At 44.5% G+C, this 22620-nt stretch overlaps 1 protein-coding gene across 3 annotated transcripts in view; it reads right to left on the bottom strand.

Moving 5' to 3' along the window:
• The window catches only part of MYZAP (myocardial zonula adherens protein), a 465570-nt gene that overhangs the window by 261293 nt on the left and 181657 nt on the right, over positions 1 to 22620 (bottom strand). For all 3 annotated transcript variants that reach the window (XM_078684913.1, XM_078684911.1, XM_078684912.1), the window contains exon 4: positions 1443 to 1604. In XM_078684913.1, coding sequence (XP_078541039.1) covers positions 1443 to 1604 — 162 coding nt within the window. The remainder of the gene's footprint in view (positions 1 to 1442; positions 1605 to 22620) is intronic.

Here is a 22620-nt window from a genome sequence, read left to right as displayed (position 1 = left end):
CCTGAGAGGCCAGTGCATTACACGTGCCACAGGAGGATCCTCATGAGAGAGGTGGAGGGGGCAGAGTCAGCTCTCCGGGAAGTTGAATGCAGAAGGCCGGGACTAGTGGACGCTAAAGAGGAGACAGCGAGGCAAACAGAGAGGCTCAGAAGCTTCAACTATAAAAAATATCTTGAGTGCACCCATGATGAAAAGGACAAATCTGGTTCTCTCCTGGCATGGTTGACAAAAACATATGTGGAGGAACTGATCCCCCACCTGACCACAATGTAATAATAATAATAATAATCCACATTTGTAAAGCGCGAACAATCATCCGTAAGGGTCCCTAGGCGCTGAGGGCAGTCGGGAAGATTAAGCAAGCTATTGCCCAGAGTCACATGGTGCTGGGCCAACCTGCCGTCGGAGCCAGGGATCGAACCGTGATCCCCAGATTCCAGCGTCAGTCGCCCTGGCTGCGGCACCACACCTCTCCCCACAAGGCCCGCGAACTGGGGCAGTTGCCAGGCAGCACCAGGTAGACCCTTATCATCCCCATTCCTAAACCAGGGAAGGAACCCCATGACTTTAACGCCTACAGGCCGTTGTCCATGCTGAACATGGACTATAAAATCTTGAGTAAGATCCTCACGACCCATTCGCTGCCGCACATGCCTCATCTTGTTCACTCTGATCAGGCGGGATTTATCCCAGGGCGGAACACTGCACCTAACATTAGACGTCTCCTAGCGGTAATGGACGTCAAATTTAGCGCATGTGACCCTGGTCTCCGACACCCCACTTGTACGAGCGGATGCCAACCAGCAGCCCCTCTGCAGTCCTTGTTTTATTGCAACCGAGAAGAGGGAGGGGGAGGGTGGTATTGTTTCTATGTTCTATCTTCTGTTTTGAAGGTGTTGGCTTGTAAGATTCTGTGAATGGTCATCGCCCATTTATCATACATGCTGGAAGAGTTTTCGTCCGAATATGATGTATGTGAAATTAAAAATTAAATAGCAATAAAATATGGTTTAATAAAAACAATTACACATTATTTTCAATGTATGCGTTCAATGTGAAACTGAACACCAAGTGGCTTACTCAACAGGCACAGTTTGCATGGATACACCATCAGTGATGCGAATAGCTTCTGTTAAGTAGTCTATGAATGGCACAACCAGCCGATTTGGTTTTAACATATTGGAAATAGATTTATACTTTAGATGCTTAATGTCATTAACTTATAGTTGAGCTTTGAATTACATACTCTTGGGTTCCATGTGCCGCATAACTTCCTATGTACAGATAACTAAAAATCACCACCTGCCCTCCGACAAAAGAATCGAATTTTGCATTAAAAACCCTTGAATATTTTTCTTTCGAAGAAGTTTTCATCATTATACAGACATGTACATATTACAAGCTAGATATGTATTTTGCTTTGGAATAATCATGTGACTCACATCTTTAATGTAGTTCATCTCTTCCTTTAGCTGATGAGTAGACCATTCATAAACAACCACTTCATTCTGATGCTTATTGTCCGAACGATGTACAACGCCATATACCATACCATGCGAAGGTGCTTTGGATGAGGACCCCTCTTTTGGTACTGTGTATAGGTGCTGCAAAACCAAGAATTAACAACTCATTATTGATGTAAAATAAATATAGCGACCAAACAAAAAATAACATACTTCAGCAATCAATTTGTGAATAGACTAAAAATTGGACCTCCTGCTGCAAGGAGAAATGGATTCACTTTCTACATATTAATAATTTACCACTCCATTTAATTGTGTGTAATTATTTTTATGGTAATAATTCTGAAGGCTTTAATGTATTTGGCTCTACCAAGAGGGTACACTGAAAAGAAAGGCCAGCAAGGTGAGAAAGGGCATGTAAAGTTACTGATATAATGATAAAGAGTTAAAGAGGAAGAGGCAAGGCAGGGAGAGATGAAGAAGCCGTTTTGGGTTAATATTTTTGAATCCGCCATTAATGTTCGCTTTGAGTGAGATGAATTCGGGAATTGTCCTTAAACTATATATAAGGTCACTGCAGAGTTGTCGTTTGATGTACAAGTAACATGTATGATATTTTTGGTGAGGGGAGTGGGGAATATGTGTAATATTTATTAAATATGCGCACTTTTCACAACATTATGCATATTACATTGTGAGAAAATCTCCCCTTTTCGCATGGTCAACCCAAATGTTTTGATGAATGGTATTGCTGGTTTTTAAGACTCTGCACAGTGGGGCACAGCTGTCCAGTTCCCAGTGTGTCTGCTCTTATTCGTATAACATGTTGAAATTAGTTTAATATGCTACGCAAGGATTAGCCATCTTATAACACCCATAGTATATGGTGTAGAAGCTTCATTGGAAGTTAAATGTCACCTATGGACTGCAGCACTTAATGTGCCATTTACTAGCGTGCCTAGGAAACATAGCTACAGGTGTACCATTATACCCTCACTGCCACAGTTACACCTGCAATGTGACTTGTTAAAATAACCATTTACGACGGTTAAACCCCCTGTTTTAAATATTATTAAGTTGCCCAATTGTAGATCTTGTAGCCGACAAGGCAGTGTGCATTCTATTTGAAAGTGGAACATGTAGAAAATGAATGCCAATATGTCCCTTAACTGTACTATGTAGAAGTTCAGATTAAAATACTAAACTTGCTAACTCAGGAATGGGACCCATTAAAAATTGTTAAACCACTATTTTCAATAGTTATTAAAAATATATGGTCACTGTCCCCCCCCATGGCACACCTGGCAGTGACTCTCTTCTCCCCCTAGCCCTCTCTCCCTTACCCCCTTGACAACGGGGCTCTTCTCTCCCTCTGTTGAATCCTTTTTCTTTTCTGTTTCTATTCCTCTCTTCTTCTCTTTACTGTCTCTGTCTTCCTTTGGTTGGTTATCTTGGTTTGTTTTATATGAAGCACAGATTATCTTTTTTAATGCTGTATGCAATATAGCTACTCTCTGGATGGAGATACCGCCCAGGATGTAGGAGTTCTAGTCACTTCACCTTTATTGCATGCTCAGTCACATTGCGGTGTCACCTTTTTACTGGTTGTTCAGACTCTGTATGGGCAGCCTTATTTGGATCCTACTCAGGAGCCCTCCTCAGACTCAGGCCCTTCGGCCCTGTGACCTGGGAGGACTCTATATCATGCTCTATGTTAACTCACCCTGTTTGATGGGAGAGGACTGTTTCAATGGGTAGAACTATGACCCTCTAGTATGCTTTCCTCCCTAATCTGTGATGTTTCTTTATTGTGATCATTGCAGTGATGTGTAAGTACGCTTTGCTTGACTTCAATAAACAGAATTTCAACAAAAAAATAAATAGTATGTTGGATTTTTAATAAGTATTAAGGAAAGGTAACTTTTAGAAAGTTACCCTTTACCTGCCTATGCTTTTAGTGGACTAATTTGTATGAGCTTTCCAGCTACTCTCATTCTTGAGGTATGAAATTCTCCCAGGAACACACAAAAGGCTGACCTGAAGGAAAGAGATGAATTCTCAGACCTCGATAGAATGTGCAGTGTTGGGGCTGTGCCCTTCGGTTGACAACCCAGTTCTGTCTGAAGAACATGTAAAAGTTCTGCCCCTTCAAAAGAAGCAAACAGCATGCGAGGACATTTGTTTGGTTCTGTCTGGTTGCTGAAGGATCCTAATTTTGTACTACCAGACTTGTGTCCTTGGGTTTGTTGTGGGTACAGTGTCATCTTCAAACAGGATTTTAGTGTTAGATATGGGAGGACTCTAGGATTTCCATAGTATACCCCACATACACTTAGCATCTGTGAACTCTGAGAAGGACGTGAGGAGTCCAAGGATCATAGTCTGATCCCCAGAGTGCCTTTAGAAACATAAAAAGGCTGAAGATTACATTCCTGTAAAGAAAACTAGCTGAACAGTGGCAACAGCAACCGACAGGACCTTTCTGTTGCCCTCTGCCACGCTCCCTGAGAGTCTCTAAATGTTCTATTTGAGGTCTTGGGGGCCTTGGCAGTATACTCCTATGGCTGTATGGGCACCAAAATAAGTTTATAAGTTTGGGAACTTTTTCAACACTTTTTGTTCCAGAGCTGCAAGGGAACTGACCTTTTCCTTAGTACAGTGGCAAAGTCTCTTTTAAACTTTTCTGAAGCTCACTACTTCCAGGCCTTAGTGGGACTAATCTAATTGGTGTATCAGGCACGCTACATCTCAGTGGGCCTTGAATCACACCTAGGTCCAAGTCTACTGTCACCTCGGACTACCATTGGCACTTTGCACTTTTTTTCACCTAAATCTTTGAAAAATCATACCTCCAGTCCCACTAATTGGATTTTTGTCATGTCGGTGTCATTATTTTTAGTGTGTTGTGTTTTCGAATTTTGTACTCTTTAGGCACTTCTAAATGCTTCTGGGGGTCAGAAAGAGAAAGGAAAGTTTTGACAGTAGGATCCACTATATCAGATAGTAACAGTGAGAAATAATAAAAGAGTGGTCGAGTCAAGACTCAAGGGTACCAGGAGGGAAATATTGTTCCCATCAGAAGCCACACTGTACCGCCCTTATTATCATCATATGGGATCTCCTTACCCAGGAGGCAAGACGGCCGGTAAATATTACCGTGACCGAGATGTAATATGAGGTATGAGAGCAGAACAGAGAAGGGTGGTGGTGGCTGCTGAAAAAAGCAGTGTATAGTGATGAAAAAAGTGAAAGGTACTAAAATTAGGTGAATGGGTGGTAAAAATTTTTTAATAATAACCCCCACACCCTAAGGTTAAAAGGCAGGTGTAGGTGCAGGCTTTAAATAATAACCGCACTTAGTGGTCGACATGTTTCAGCATATTGTAAGATGTTCTTAATGCATTCCTCAGGACCTGTATATAATACACTACTGCTTTCAAAAAATAAATAAATTAAAAGTGTCACCTGAAAGTCCAGGCGTGCTCAACCGTAAACTGTCAATGAAATGGTTAGGGATCCAACATGTAAAACAAAACGACAAACAAACAAACAAATAATACAATGCACGTTATTATTTGTATTCATAGTGACATTACAATATGTTCAATCATGCCTGATCGTTATTTCAGGTATGCACTCACCCTTATGTGTAGGCTGAGGAGCTTCACCCCACCTGGCTGCAGCGCAGGTAAAAGGAGCACCGCTCTGTGAGAAATCACATAACATTTAATCGAGCGGTCAGTGATAAAGCACTAACCTATTTGAGTAGCATAATAAACTTTGAGATGGCAGGTTAACTGGGCTGTTTATAACCAGGCTGCGCGTGGGCGCCGTGTACTGTCATGACTCAGGGGCAGTGACCACACGAAGGGGATAGGTAATACGAAAGGGCCGTGCAGCGTCAGTTAGGAGGTACTGACGGAGACCGCTTAATATTAAAGTTGCGGAAAAACATCTAACAGCGTGTCAGTTTCAGAACGCACACAGGGGAAAACCGCCACGCATTGTAAAGCGGCGTTCAGGGTGGAGAGAAACGCTGCATATGCTCGATGTCAGGCTGGCCTCTAACGGCAAACACAAGCCGAGCGAGGCATCAGAAAACTACGCATAACGCGTTGGATCATGCGTTGGCTCACCTGGCCGTCGGCGTCTCCAGGCAGTCTTCAGTACTGCTCGGGGGGGCGCCGACCGCCGAGTGAGCCAGTGTTTTGTTTGATTCACGGAACCAGCGCGTTGACGAGCAGTCACGTGATAGTAAGACTGCTGGGAGTTGTAGTTCGCTCTAGGAACCAACTCTATAGGACCAAGTATGCTGGTACTACCAATGTCAAGTGTGGGTCCTAAGTGATGTACTGAAATGCGCGAAAGTATATAAAAGTGATTTTTACGAGTGCATTACAAAAACAAGGCCTTAGCGGCATGACTCTGGGGCAGTGTGTACTGTTGCGCAATGGATAGATGTTAAGTTACAGACGTCTACTAACAATGATGATAATATGAAAGCGTTCTTTAATGGGGTTGTTATGCGCTATTGGAGCTGATGCACATATGCGCAGTGGATGTAGAAGATGACCGTTACTGCTGATGTTAATATTAATGCGCTTCAAAGGAATTGTGATGCGCTATTAGTACTTGCATATTTTGAAGGGAGGCAATAGAGACTGATTTCCAATGGGTATTATGTGCAGTGCTAAGGAATCAATGGGAGGAATATAATGATTACGCCCAATCAGAGGGACATCCAGGGTATGGGTTCATTGAGTCCCTCCTTGTCACTGTTGACGCGGTATACCCATTTCTGTTCTATCTTGAACAAGAACCTGCTTGTATCTGCACATGAGTCTGGAATGTGCGGTTGTTCAAGAACTGTCCAGTAAAAATCTTCTGGACCATGGCCTTTCTCCAGGAAATGTGCGGTAAGTCTGGTTGCTTGTTTGCGGCAACGCACCGTGCTTTTGTGTTCCTGGATGCGTGTGCGTACCTTTCTAGTAGTCATACCGACATACCGTAATCCACAAGGACATTTGATCAAGTATATCAGGTTACTGCTATTACAATTAGTAAACCTGTTCTGTGTCCATGGGCGATTAGTGCCGATGTCAACTTCTGTGGATTTATTAGTCTGAGGGCAGACAGAACAATTACCACATGGATGGTGGCCAACCACAGCTGGTAAATCCCACAGGGTACCCACTTGTCTCTCTTCTTTACTGCGTGGGCGTGTATGAACCAGTTGATCCTTCAAGTTGGGTCCTCTTTTATATGCAAACATGGGCTGGGGAATGTTGTCACCTCCCGTTTTTAGGATGGACCAGTGTTTCTTTATGATTTTCTGCAACTGGTTGGATCGACTGTTGAAGGTATTTACAAAGGCAATCCGGTCTGATTTTTCTTTCGGTGGATTGATTGCAAGAAGGGCATCCCTCTGGTTATTAGAGGCCCTCTTTTTAGATCTCCGAATGATTTTCTTAGGGTATCGTTTCTCCTTAAGTTGTTCCTCCAGGTTTTTGGAGTGCGTTTCAAAAGACTCCTTCTTGGAACAGTTTCTTTGTACCCTCAAGAACTGGCCAAAAGGTAAATTGTCCCTCAGGGCTCTTGGGTGGCAACTGTCATACCGTAACAAAGCATTCCTGGCCATGGGTTTACGATATAACTCGGACTCAATGCCCGCTGGGGTTGCGTGTAGTCTCAGATCAAGGAATGCCAGTGAGGTTCTACTGTGCTCCATGGTGAACTTCAGATATTGGTTTACACTGTTTAACCAATCATGAAATGATAGTAGTTGTTCTTCAGTGCCCCGCCATACTACAAGAATATCATCAATATAGCGTTTCCACACGTGTATTGATGATAGGTATGGGTTGGTGTTAGTAAAGACACTCTGTTGCTCAAAGTGGTGCACATAAAGATTCGCCAGGCTCGGCGCGAAAACACTGCCCATACTGGTCCCGGACGTTTGTAGATATAGCGTGTCTTCGAAACAGAAATAGTTCTCTTTCATCGCCATTTCTGCAAGTTGCATTATAAATGGTATTGGTGTCATCGATTGATGGTTATTCTGCTCCAGAAGTGCTCCCACTACTTCTAGAGTCTCAGTTTGAGGGATCGAGGTATATAGGGATTCGACATCGAACGATACTAAGATGTCAGTCTCCTCATTGTATTGTATCGTCGGAAGAAGTCTTAAGACATCTTTGGTGTCTTGTAGAAAGGTGGGCATAGCTTTGACCATCGGGTTGAGAAAGTGGTCCACAAAAGTAGAAAGGGGTTCCAATACTGACCCAATGCCAGAAATAATGGGCCTCCCAGGTGGTGGCCTCATTGGCTTGTGGACTTTGGGCAAGCAATAAAAGTAAGGAATTGTAGGGTGTTGTGTGACCAAATATTGTCCTTCCTGTGAGGTTATCCATCCCTCACTCGTGGCTTCTTCTACCAAGGCACTTATTCTGTTTTGTAGACCTTCAGTAGGATCCGATCTCAGTGGTAAGTAGGATTTACGATCACTGAGTTGTCGCAGACACTCATTTCTATACACTGTAGTGTCTAAAATTACAGTCGCTCCCCCTTTATCAGCCGGTTTTATGGTGATATTATCGTTGGCGGTAAGTGAGCGCAAAGCTTGCTGCTCATCTCTGGAGAGATTCATAAATGGCTTGACATCCTTTTTATATAGGTCCGTGACATCCTTTTCAACAGCCATTTCGAAGGTAAGGACTTTCGGCGGTAGTGTGGCACTGGGTGGATTAAATGAAGAAGGTCTCTTCAGACCAGTGTTAACGTCCATACAGGTGGTCTCCAAAGTGGTTGTTTTCGCAAAAAAGTAATGCAACCTGATCTTCCTGAAGAGCTTGGAAAGTTCAATTTGAGCCAAAAAGGGATCACCTTTTTGGGTAGCCACGAATCCCAAACCTTTATTCAGGAGAAGTTCCTCATTGGTAGACAGGGTGTGTGAACTCAAGTTTATCACGAGGCCGGCTGGTTGCTTGTTCCCGCAGCGTCTTGGGGGACTTTCTTCCCGCTGCGTAGACCCATTCCCGATTGTTGCGGGATATTCGTGTCCGTGTTCCAATGGACTTGCTGTTGCACTGCCCCTTGTCTCCTCCTGCCTCGGCCTCGTCTCTGGCCAAAACCTAAAAAAGGAAACGATCCCGGGCCTTGTTGCATCTGTGGTGGATAAAAGGGGGGACCCATCTGTGGAGGGCAGGCTGGACCCATCATCCATGGGTTGATAGGCCACCATGGTTGGTGGTTACCATAATTTTGCGATTGGTTTCTCCAATTTCTCTTATTTCCACGACCCCGTGGGGCTTGGTTGGATGATCCGGGCTGTGATACATCTGAGTCACTGGATGTCCCATCTGAACTGGAGGTGCCATAGTTAGAGCCGCCTCTTTTGCCACTGCGACTGAATGTGGGTGCTACATAACTGTCGCTACTGTAGGGGTATATTTTCTCCATTGAGAATTTCTCGAGATCCTTTTTAAACTTCTCTAGTTTTATGGATAAGATCGATTCCTTGAAATCTTTATTGGTCTTGTCCGTATCGTCCTGTCCCTTTTTAAACTGTCCACTTTTAAGAGTGGCTTTTATGTGGCCTTCTAAGACCTGAATCTCAATCAGAATGTTATCCGCGACTCTTTTCGCGGTTTTAATGATCAGGACTAGCCAGTCTCTCGTGCATCTCCAGGCTATTAGTGCCCAATCTTTGAGAAATTGTTTGTCGTCAAGAAAGAGGCGTGGTGCGTTATTGACGATGAGGCCTGTGGGTGCACAGTTGCCCCTAAGATATTGGGCCATAATGATGCCATGAACAGAAGTACGAGAGTGGGATTTCTTTAGGATCAAGACTTTGTTCCAATTATCATCATTATTAACTGCCTGGGGTGGAGCGGACACATTGTCCAAGAGGCTAGGGTTCTCATCTAAGATGTTTTGTACTTCAGCACTTTCGAATGCTAACCCCCAGTTGGTAGCCATAGCTCCGAGTTAGACAGGTGAAACAGTCAAGCCTCAGAGCGAGATACTCAAAGTATATTTTATTGCATTGGTGACCATGTGGTCAACAAAAGAGTTTTTTTAAAAAAAGAGACCCACAGCCTTAGCTGTACCAGTAACACAACAACAACAAGTGAGGAGGGTCTAAGGGCAAATTTATCGACCAACCAGATATACGCCCCTAACACAATCTATCACAACAATTGATATCTGGGGGTCAGAAAGAGAAAGGAAAGTTTTGACAGTAGGATCCACTATATCAGATAGTAACAGTGAGAAATAATAAAAGAGTGGTCGAGTCAAGACTCAAGGGTACCAGGAGGGAAATATTGTTCCCATCAGAAGCCACACTGTACCGCCCTTATTATCATCATATGGGATCTCCTTACCCAGGAGGCAAGACGGCCGGTAAATATTACCGTGACCGAGATGTAATATGAGGTATGAGAGCAGAACAGAGAAGGGTGGTGGTGGCTGCTGAAAAAAGCAGTGTATAGTGATGAAAAAAGTGAAAGGTACTAAAATTAGGTGAATGGGTGGTAAAAAATTTTTAATAATAACCCCCACACCCTAAGGTTAAAAGGCAGGTGTAGGTGCAGGCTTTAAATAATAACCGCACTTAGTGGTCGACATGTTTCAGCATATTGTAAGATGTTCTTAATGCATTCCTCAGGAATTGTACTTCAGCATTCGAAAGTGCTGAAGTACAAAACATCTTAGATGAGAACCCTAGCCTCTTGGACAATGTGTCCGCTCCACCCCAGGCAGTTAATAATGATGATAATTGGAACAAAGTCTTGATCCTAAAGAAATCCCACTCTCGTACTTCTGTTCATGGCATCATTATGGCCCAATATCTTAGGGGCAACTGTGCACCCACAGGCCTCATCGTCAATAACGCACCACGCCTCTTTCTTGACGACAAACAATTTCTCAAAGATTGGGCACTAATAGCCTGGAGATGCACGAGAGACTGGCTAGTCCTGATCATTAAAACCGCGAAAAGAGTCGCGGATAACATTCTGATTGAGATTCAGGTCTTAGAAGGCCACATAAAAGCCACTCTTAAAAGTGGACAGTTTAAAAAGGGACAGGACGATACGGACAAGACCAATAAAGATTTCAAGGAATCGATCTTATCCATAAAACTAGAGAAGTTTAAAAAGGATCTCGAGAAATTCTCAATGGAGAAAATATACCCCTACAGTAGCGACAGTTATGTAGCACCCACATTCAGTCGCAGTGGCAAAAGAGGCGGCTCTAACTATGGCACCTCCAGTTCAGATGGGACATCCAGTGACTCAGATGTATCACAGCCCGGATCATCCAACCAAGCCCCACGGGGTCGTGGAAATAAGAGAAATTGGAGAAACCAATCGCAAAATTATGGTAACCACCAACCATGGTGGCCTATCAACCCATGGATGATGGGTCCAGCCTGCCCTCCACAGATGGGTCCCCCCTTTTATCCACCACAGATGCAACAAGGCCCGGGATCGTTTCCTTTTTTAGGTTTTGGCCAGAGACGAGGCCGAGGCAGGAGGAGACAAGGGGCAGTGCAACAGCAAGTCCATTGGAACACGGACACGAATATCCCGCAACAATCGGGAATGGGTCTACGCAGCGGGAAGAAAGTCCCCCAAGACGCTGCGGGAACAAGCAACCAGCCGGCCTCGTGATAAACTTGAGTTCACACACCCTGTCTACCAATGAGGAACTTCTCCTGAATAAAGGTTTGGGATTCGTGGCTACCCAAAAAGGTGATCCCTTTTTGGCTCAAATTGAACTTTCCAAGCTCTTCAGGAAGATCAGGTTGCATTACTTTTTTGCGAAAACAACCACTTTGGAGACCACCTGTATGGACGTTAACACTGGTCTGAAGAGACCTTCTTCATTTAATCCACCCAGTGCCACACTACCGCCGAAAGTCCTTACCTTCGAAATGGCTGTTGAAAAGGATGTCACGGACCTATATAAAAAGGATGTCAAGCCATTTATGAATCTCTCCAGAGATGAGCAGCAAGCTTTGCGCTCACTTACCGCCAACGATAATATCACCATAAAACCGGCTGATAAAGGGGGAGCGACTGTAATTTTAGACACTACAGTGTATAGAAATGAGTGTCTGCGACAACTCAGTGATCGTAAATCCTACTTACCACTGAGATCGGATCCTACTGAAGGTCTACAAAACAGAATAAGTGCCTTGGTAGAAGAAGCCACGAGTGAGGGATGGATAACCTCACAGGAAGGACAATATTTGGTCACACAACACCCTACAATTCCTTACTTTTATTGCTTGCCCAAAGTCCACAAGCCAATGAGGCCACCACCTGGGAGGCCCATTATTTCTGGCATTGGGTCAGTATTGGAACCCCTTTCTACTTTTGTGGACCACTTTCTCAACCCGATGGTCAAAGCTATGCCCACCTTTCTACAAGACACCAAAGATGTCTTAAGACTTCTTCCGACGATACAATACAATGAGGAGACTGACATCTTAGTATCGTTCGATGTCGAATCCCTATATACCTCGATCCCTCAAACTGAGACTCTAGAAGTAGTGGGAGCACTTCTGGAGCAGAATAACCATCAATCGATGACACCAATACCATTTATAATGCAACTTGCAGAAATGGCGATGAAAGAGAACTATTTCTGTTTCGAAGACACGCTATATCTACAAACGTCCGGGACCAGTATGGGCAGTGTTTTCGCGCCGAGCCTGGCGAATCTTTATGTGCACCACTTTGAGCAACAGAGTGTCTTTACTAACACCAACCCATACCTATCATCAATACACGTGTGGAAACGCTATATTGATGATATTCTTGTAGTATGGCGGGGCACTGAAGAACAACTACTATCATTTCATGATTGGTTAAACAGTGTAAACCAATATCTGAAGTTCACCATGGAGCACAGTAGAACCTCACTGGCATTCCTTGATCTGAGACTACACGCAACCCCAGCGGGCATTGAGTCCGAGTTATATCGTAAACCCATGGCCAGGAATGCTTTGTTACGGTATGACAGTTGCCACCCAAGAGCCCTGAGGGACAATTTACCTTTTGGCCAGTTCTTGAGGGTACAAAGAAACTGTTCCAAGAAGGAGTCTTTTGAAACGCACTCCAAAAACCTGGAGGAACAACTTAAGGAGAAACGATACCCTAAGAAAATCATTCGGAGATCTAAAAAGAGGGCCTCTAATAACCAGAGGGATGCCCTTCTTGCAATCAATCCACCGAAAGAAAAATCAGACCGGATTGCCTTTGTAAATACCTTCAACAGTCGATCCAACCAGTTGCAGAAAATCATAAAGAAACACTGGTCCATCCTAAAAACGGGAGGTGACAACATTCCCCAGCCCATGTTTGCATATAAAAGAGGACCCAACTTGAAGGATCAACTGGTTCATACACGCCCACGCAGTAAAGAAGAGAGACAAGTGGGTACCCTGTGGGATTTACCAGCTGTGGTTGGCCACCATCCATGTGGTAATTGTTCTGTCTGCCCTCAGACTAATAAATCCACAGAAGTTGACATCGGCACTAATCGCCCATGGACACAGAACAGGTTTACTAATTGTAATAGCAGTAACCTGATATACTTGATCAAATGTCCTTGTGGATTACGGTATGTCGGTATGACTACTAGAAAGGTACGCACACGCATCCAGGAACACAAAAGCACGGTGCGTTGCCGCAAACAAGCAACCAGACTTACCGCACATTTCCTGGAGAAAGGCCATGGTCCAGAAGATTTTTACTGGACAGTTCTTGAACAACCGCACATTCCAGACTCATGTGCAGATACAAGCAGGTTCTTGTTCAAGATAGAACAGAAATGGGTATACCGCGTCAACAGTGACAAGGAGGGACTCAATGAACCCATACCCTGGATGTCCCTCTGATTGGGCGTAATCATTATATTCCTCCCATTGATTCCTTAGCACTGCACATAATACCCATTGGAAATCAGTCTCTATTGCCTCCCTTCAAAATATGCAAGTACTAATAGCGCATCACAATTCCTTTGAAGCGCATTAATATTAACATCAGCAGTAACGGTCATCTTCTACATCCACTGCGCATATGTGCATCAGCTCCAATAGCGCATAACAACCCCATTAAAGAACGCTTTCATATTATCATCATTGTTAGTAGACGTCTGTAACTTAACATCTATCCATTGCGCAACAGTACACACTGCCCCAGAGTCATGCCGCTAAGGCCTTGTTTTTGTAATGCACTCGTAAAAATCACTTTTATATACTTTCGCGCATTTCAGTACATCACTTAGGACCCACACTTGACATTGGTAGTACCAGCATACTTGGTCCTATAGAGTTGGTTCCTAGAGCGAACTACAACTCCCAGCAGTCTTACTATCACGTGACTGCTCGTCAACGCGCTGGTTCCGTGAATCAAACAAAACACTGGCTCACTCGGCGGTCGGCGCCCCCCCGAGCAGTACTGAAGACTGCCTGGAGACGCCGACGGCCAGGTGAGCCAACGCATGATCCAACGCGTTATGCGTAGTTTTCTGATGCCTCGCTCGGCTTGTGTTTGCCGTTAGAGGCCAGCCTGACATCGAGCATATGCAGCGTTTCTCTCCACCCTGAACGCCGCTTTACAATGCGTGGCGGTTTTCCCCTGTGTGCGTTCTGAAACTGACACGCTGTTAGATGTTTTTCCGCAACTTTAATATTAAGCGGTCTCCGTCAGTACCTCCTAACTGACGCTGCACGGCCCTTTCGTATTACCTATCCCCTTCGTGTGGTCACTGCCCCTGAGTCATGACAGTACACGGCGCCCACGCGCAGCCTGGTTATAAACAGCCCAGTTAACCTGCCATCTCAAAGTTTATTATGCTACTCAAATAGGTTAGTGCTTTATCACTGACCGCTCGATTAAATGTTATGTGATTTCTCACAGAGCGGTGCTCCTTTTACCTGCGCTGCAGCCAGGTGGGGTGAAGCTCCTCAGCCTACACATAAGGGTGAGTGCATACCTGAAATAACGATCAGGCATGATTGAACATATTGTAATGTCACTATGAATACAAATAATAACGTGCATTGTATTATTTGTTTGTTTGTTTGTCGTTTTGTTTTACATGTTGGATCCCTAACCATTTCATTGACAGTTTACGGTTGAGCACGCCTGGACTTTCAGGTGACACTTTTAATTTATTTATTTTTTGAAAGCAGTAGTGTATTATATACAGGTCCTGAGGAATGCATTAAGAACATCTTACAATATGCTGAAACATGTCGACCACTAAGTGCGGTTATTATTTAAAGCCTGCACCTACACCTGCCTTTTAACCTTAGGGTGTGGGGGTTATTATTAAAAATTTTTTACCACCCATTCACCTAATTTTAGTACCTTTCACTTTTTTCATCACTATACACTGCTTTTTTCAGCAGCCACCACCACCCTTCTCTGTTCTGCTCTCATACCTCATATTACATCTCGGTCACGGTAATATTTACCGGCCGTCTTGCCTCCTGGGTAAGGAGATCCCATATGATGATAATAAGGGCGGTACAGTGTGGCTTCTGATGGGAACAATATTTCCCTCCTGGTACCCTTGAGTCTTGACTCGACCACTCTTTTATTATTTCTCACTGTTACTATCTGATATAGTGGATCCTACTGTCAAAACTTTCCTTTCTCTTTCTGACCCCCAGATATCAATTGTTGTGATAGATTGTGTTAGGGGCGTATATCTGGTTGGTCGATAAATTTGCCCTTAGACCCTCCTCACTTGTTGTTGTTGTTGTACTTCTAAATGCTTGACATAATTACTTGGAGTTAGGCTCAGGTTTACATTCCTTAAAGCTTTGACTGGACCTAGCAAGGTAGTGAATGTATTACTTGTAGTAGACACCAATCTACCCCAACTAATAAAAACATTTTCACATCTATTAAATGCACTTCAGCAGCATCTTGAGTAACTTTTTTTCCGCCAGTCTATTTCTGGATCAGAAGAGTCCAAGAGGTATTGTAGGAAACTCATTCAGGGAACATTAGAGGAAAGAAGGTCTCTCTGCAAGACATTTTCTATTCAAACGAGTGCCCTTCAAGAAGAAAACATGAAAGATTAGTTGATGTGTGAAATGTTAAAGATTTCACACATTTCCCATAAAGTGAAATGTGGTAATTACTCAAGATTATTTATTTATTTATTAATAATATTTCTAGAGCGCGAACAATGGCCCATGGGCGTCTCGGCGCTAAGATATCTGCAATATTTAACCCGGGAGGGGGAATCTGAGTTTACTGATTAAAAAGCCAGGTCTTGAGTTGTTTGCGAAAGGACCATAGTGAAGGGCTTGTTTTAATCGAATGAGGCAGAGTATTCCATAGCTTGGGGGCTGACACCAGGAATCTTCTGTCTCCCCATGAAACAGATTTGGTGCGAGGAATCACAAGGTCATTTAGACTGGAGGAACGTAGTGTTCTGGAGGGACAGTAAGGGGTCAGATTTTGGGTGAGAAAAGCTGGTCCCAGATTATGCAAGGCCTTGTACACTATGCAGAGAGTTTTAAACTTTATCCTATTTCTGATAGGTAAGCAGTGTAAATCTCTGATGGTATTCGAGGCAGATTGATATTTGGGAATTCTTCCCAGTAGCCTGGCGGCTGAGTTTTGAATAATTTGCATTTTGTTCAAGACTCTTTCTTGTGCATTTAGGAACAGTGCGTTACAATAATCCAGAGTGGACAATACCAAGGAGGTTACCAAGGTTTTGCCAGCTGTATCAGGAAGAAAGGGAAGGATTTTCTTGATGAGTCTCAATTTGTGAAAGGCGGAGGAGGTAATCTGGTTGGCATGTGGGCGAAAAGTAAGGCGGTCATCGAAAATGAATCCCAGATTCCTCACCTTGCTAACAGGCTCAGGAGGGGGGCCTAATGACGAGGGCCACCAGCGGGAGGACCATTCCGGAGTCAGATGTCCGAAGATAACTACTTCCGTCTTATGGGAATTTAATTTTAGGCAATTGGAAGCCATCCAGTTCCCAATTGCCAGCATGCCCAGATTGAGATCATCAGCTCTTTTATAGCCATCATTCTTAATGGCAAGGACCAACTGAGTGTCATCTGCATAGGAGGTAAGGCTCATCCCATGGGCACGAATGATGTTGGCTAGGTCCGACACATAGATGTTAAAAAGTGTCGGATTTAGGGATGATACAAAAGGGGATGATGGACGGAGCGTTTGAACAAATCAAACACTCACCCCCAGTCAACTGATCTGGGTTTAATCCATCACCATTCTTTAGTTCACTCAGCCACCCCAGTTCAGACATGGCTATATGCAAATCAGTCTGACCCTGTGCCTTGTGGGAACAGGTCAACCCGAACTGCCAAGCCATGTCTTCCCTGGACCGGAAACAAGCATCCTGGGACCGGTTTCGGATTCATAATCCTCATCAGCCAGGCTATCTTGAATCCAGTGGCCAAGTGAACAAGGGACTCACGTCTGAGCATACCCTGCCACACTTAGGGCGAACAAAGCGATACAAAAGGGGATGATGGACGGAGCGTTTGAACAAATCAAACACTCACCCCCAGTCAACTGATCTGGGTTTAATCCATCACCATTCTTTAGTTCACTCAGCCACCCCAGTTCAGACATGGCTATATGCAAATCAGTCTGACCCTGTGCCTTGTCGGAACAGGTCAACCCGAACTGCCAAGCCATGTCTTCCCTGGACCGGAAACAAGCATCCTGGGACCGGTTTCGGATTCATAATCGTCATCAGCCAGGCTATCTTGAATCCAGTGGCCAAGTGAACAAGGGACTCACGTCTGAGCATACCCTGCCACACTTAGGGCGAACAAAGCGATACAAAAGGGGATGATGGACGGAGCGTTTGAACAAATCAAACACTCACCCCCAGTCAACTGATCTGGGTTTAATCCATCACCATTCTTTAGTTCACTCAGCCTCCCCTGTTCAGACATAGCTATATGCAAATCAGTCTGACCCTGTGCCTTGTGGGAACAGGTCAACCCGAACTGCCAAGCCAGGTCTTACCTGGACCGGAAACAAGCATCCTGGGACCGGTTTCGGATTCATAATCCTCATCAGCCAGGCTATCTTGAATCCAGTGGCCAAGTGAACAAGGGACTCACGTCTGAGCATACCCTGCCACACTATTGGTGTTATTGGCAAAGGCAGAGTAGATGTCATTGACCTTACTAAAAAAAAAAGTTGGCCAGGGCGTCGCAGAGAGATTGGGAGGGAGGTGGAGTCAAATTGGGGGAGTAACCAGCTAACTGTTTGGTGGTTTCATATAGTGCCTTGTTGGAGTTTTTGGCTCGTTCAATTCTATCGCTAAAAAAGTTTTTCTTGGCCTCACTAATCATGGTTTTGTATTTAGCCATCGTTTCTTTATATTTAGTTTTGGCCTCTGCAGAGTAGTCTTTTCGCCAGTGCCTCTCTTTGTTTCTGCACTGTTGTTTCTGTCTTCTTAAGACCTCCGAAAACCAGGGAGTCGTCGGGGCAGACCTATTACGAGACTGTTGTTTAACCGGGGCCAGAGAGGTGGCCGCAGAACCCACCCACTCGTAAAATTGCGTAGTGGCAATGTTGGGGTCGGCTGATAGCGAGGGATTAGATTTAGTCAAAAGTGTTTCCAGGCTGGAACAATCAATGTCGTTCCACGCCAGGAAAGACTGACGAGGAGAAGAGGACAGTGTAGAGGCCCCAGAGTCATGAATGGTCAGTGAAGCCAGGATAACATGCTGGTCTGACCAAGTAAGGGGAATGATTTGTAAAACATGTAAATCCATTAAATTAGTGAAAATGCCATCCAGTGTGTGGCCCCCATCATGTGTGGGTGATTTGACTAACAGTGGGAGACCAAAGGTTGTCATATCCGCTAAAAAAGCAGCGGTGTCTTTATCCTCGGTTTTGTCGAAATGAAAGTTGAAATCACCGAGGACAGTAAGGGAGCTATCGAGAGCTGATGATTCCAGGACGGTCCTAAGATCAGAGATGAATCCAGTCCTTGACCCCGGTGGTCGATACAAAAGGATCCCTTTGAAATTATAAGAGGGAGTCAGCTTGATCAAGAATTGTAAGGCTTCATATCATGTTAGTTCTGACAGTGAATGCGTCGCGTGAAATGACTGCAATACCACCGCCTTTCTTACGCTGTCTATCCAATCTGTGGATAGTAAAGCCTCTGGGAACTGCGATCACTAAATCTGGGTCGGACGAATTGTCCATCCAGGTTTCGGTCATAAATAACATATCTAGTTTTTTGTCCTCTATCAAATCAGCTATGTCCTGTCGGTGTTTGCCGAGCGAGCAGACATTGATGAGGGCCGTTGAGTAGGACTTAAGTGATTTAACCTTGGTAATGAGACGAGGATTCAGGTGAATGGGTATCGAGGATTTACAGCGGGGACAGAGTTGGGCAGAGTTCCCTATAAGGAGCAGTGGGTCAAGTGTGAGACATGACTGATGATAAGGGGGACGCAACTGTAGGAGCATGTTCGATGTGTATGTTCCTCGTGGGGCCGGGGGCTCTGGACCAGGGGGAGTGGCCCTTGGCCCGGTCCAGGCGCGCCGGCGCGCCCGCTGCGCGGACGGGTCTATTGTTTTTATCCGTAGCTGGGGTGGGTGGGAGGAGGGTGGGAGGAACGATCAGCTAGACCGCCAGCCTTCCCCTGACCAAGTTGGCGGCTGAGGTGGGTGGACTGAGGTAACGGCGGCGCTGTGTCAGGCAGGTCGGGAAGCAACCTCGGGAGACGCAAATCTCGCACCAGGTGGGGACTAATGTATTAAAAACTGCAAGCTAAAATATATACAGTTATTAAAAAACGTTATTATTAAGTCAATAACAACGCGCTATCAAAATAGAAGCACAAGAGAACGCAGAGGTCCCCCGGCTTCCGCCTCAGGGGTGAAAATAAGCAAATACCACGGGGATAGTTAGGAACACCCTTAAGTATCCTGGGAGGGCGTGAGGAACGATCAGCTAGACCGCCAGCCTTCCCCTGACCAAGATGGCGGCTGAGGTGGGTGGACTGAGTTACCAGCGCCTCGTAACGGCGGCGCTGTGTCAGGCAGGTCGGGAAGCAACCTCGGGCGACGCAAATCTCGCACCAGGGGGGGATTAATGTATTAAAAATTGCAAGCTAAAATATATACAGTTATTAAAAAACTTTATTATTAAGTCAATAACAACGCGCTATCAAAATAGAAGCACAAGAGAGCGCAGAGGTCCCCCGGCTTCCGCCTTAGGGGTGAAAATAAGCAAATACCACGGGGATAGTTAGGAACACCCTTAACCCAGTGTAATCCTTAAGTATTACACTGGTGAAAATCAAATTTCCACATGTTTACATGTCTTTTTATTCTTAACCAAGCTGGCAAGTGCTATATTACATGATGTAATGGGCCTGATGTTATCTACGTTCAAGAAGCTTGAGTGTATACATTTTGGTCCAGTCTTTCAGAAGACCGAGCAGAAGATGCAGATGGTCTTTATATTTTATTCTGCTTACTAACGGTATCCAATGCAGTACATTAAGGTGCTCTTGTGTTCTTTACTGGAAGAGGATTACGGCAGCTTTGTATTAAGCACGTTTATTCTTCTTCATAAATGAATTGAGAAGACCTGGCATTAGGACATTTTAATTGGCTAGGCTTGACTTATGATGGACCAAAAATGGTTTTCTTTGGCCAGAAGGTGGTGTTACACGCTGCCTGATTGGGATATTTCATCTAAGATTAAAGGTGTACCGAGCAAACTGGAATTCTAGACCAAATATTGCCAAAGATGTATAATATTAACCAATACTAGTGCCCTGTGAATACATGATTAAAGTGTTCCAAGGATTTTTTCCCAGTAAACTGGGTACATACATATTGAAGAATATTTGCAACAAGATTATGGATCAAAAGATGTGCAGTTGTGTATTTGTATAGGATGTGTATTGTTTAATAGAAAAAGTTATCCATGCTATGGATGCTTTACAGATGCTCAACTTTCTGTTCTGCAGTTGCTGGTTACCCATTCAAAGGGTACGCAGCCTGGCGGCTGTCCAGTTCCTCCTGGTTGAGGACCACGCACAATTTGCATGAGGGTAGTTCTTCTGTGAAGTGTCAAAGTGGGCACAAAAAATGTGCTTTGGAATGCGGTCCAGAGTACTTACCAGTAGTTTGGAATAATGGAAGCATTTCCCCATGACGCGTTTGGTTTCCTCAATGTGACACCATAAGGGTGATGGATATTTCCAAGTGTCAATCTCTTAGTCATAGTGCTATAAGAATCAAGCTGCACATCCCTCATGAGGCCTAAACAGGCTGAAACCATCCGAGGTTGCTTCTTTTCTGTTCAGAGGAGGGCTGGCTTGGTAGTTCATGCATCACTGGAGTTACATAGTGAGAAAACAATGATGGACTGGAATGCAGCCCAGATTAATTACCAGTGTGTGTGTGTGATTAATTTAAGCATTCCACCTATTACCCTTGTGTTTTCCTCATCTTATTTGCAAGCCAGAGTAGGAAAATGATCTGCTGTGTCCAAATCCACATGTAGGTGATGAAGTATACACACTTGTTGAGAGTTTTTTGTTGTTGAATTAATGGAAGATATTCAGGCACTTATATGGCCACCTGTGCACTGTAGAATGAGAAGACTCTGGCTGTCTTGGATCCCATAGGATGTTGAAATATAGCTACTTTAAAAACGTTTGGTAGCTAGGTATGTTAAGATTGTAAGGATACAAATGAATGTTGCTATTAGGTCAGACAACTCACAGTGTGCCCTAAATTCTCCATGAAGATGCTACACCCACCCAGAGCAGGATAGTGCGAGACTCGCCTCCATTCTGGGACAGGCAGGAAAAGGTGACTGGCAAATGAGATGCAGCAGATTAGAACATTGGAATGTTGGGAGCTCCTTTGAAGACAATGGAGGAGCTGCGGGCTTATAATGGCTGCTGTAAGCCCGGAGCTCCAACATTCCAATGTTTGTTTTCAGGTTTCTCCTTTTTCAATTTCGAACATTCTTCCCTTAGTGGGTGGAATGTTCTAGCCAACCTTCTTATAGCCCATCTTCTTTGGACTACACTGGTTGTTAGAGACCCTCTCACTTGTTACAGGGCCTCGCCTGCGGCTCAGGCCTATAACTCTAGTTTCGGGCCTTTAACAACCGATATAGCCCTCGGCAGAGGGCTATAAGGCTATAACAACAACAAAAGAGAAATCCAAATAAGGGCCTGACAGCATCTCTATTACAAGGCTAGAAATAAACAATAAATATAATGAAGTTAAATTAAAACTTGGAAATGGAGGTCCGGTGATCCCTCCAGTCACTGAATACAAGGAAAAGAAAACCGGACCGGGTGAATCATAAAAGTGCTATAGGAATTGTCCATTGTAAATGCCACAGCCATGTCTGAACTGGGGTGGCAGAGTGGGCTAAAGAACGGTGATGGATTAAACCCAGATCTTTTGACTGGGTGTGAGTGTTTGATTGGTTCGGATGCTCCGTCCATTACCACCCCCTTTTGTACCGCTTTTGGCCACCATAAGTGTGGCAGGGTATGCTCAGACGTGAGTCCCTTGCTCACTTTGCCCCTTTTATTGAAGCAAGCCGGGCTGAAGACGGCTGTAATGCCAGAAACCGGTCCTCGGAAGCTTGTTTCCGGTCCAGGGAAGGCATGGCTTGGCAGTTCGGGCTGGACTGTTCCCATGAGGCACAGGGTCAGACTGATTTGCATATAGCCATGTCTGAACTGGGGTGGCAGAGTGGGCTAAAGAACGGTGATGGATTAAACCCAGATCTTTTGACTGGGTGTGAGTGTTTGATTGGTTCGGATGCTTCGTCCATTACCACCCCCTTTTGTACCACAGACATAGTTAGGCATTAGTCATTCATGAGCCCTGTAGCGATTTTCATTTATAGCCATACTGTCCGCCGGCTCCAAAGGAGCACGATAGTGCCTTGCCCACTTCTAGACAGTGACCGGCAGGAAAAAGACAAATAATGAAAATTGCCAAATTAAATAAGTCCCAATACAAATAAGTGTGGCTGGAACTTGCAGAGTTTTACTCCGTGGAATTATGCGGAGTTACATTTAAAACTCAGTGAGATTCCGTGGAGTTCCGCGGGCGATATTTAGCACGTTGTG

The sequence above is a fragment of the Lissotriton helveticus genome, chromosome 3_2 (assembly GCF_964261635.1).
Source record: "Lissotriton helveticus chromosome 3_2, aLisHel1.1, whole genome shotgun sequence".
NCBI classification, from domain to species: domain Eukaryota; kingdom Metazoa; phylum Chordata; class Amphibia; order Caudata; family Salamandridae; genus Lissotriton; species Lissotriton helveticus.
This window is presented reverse-complemented; position numbering and strand designations above follow the sequence as displayed.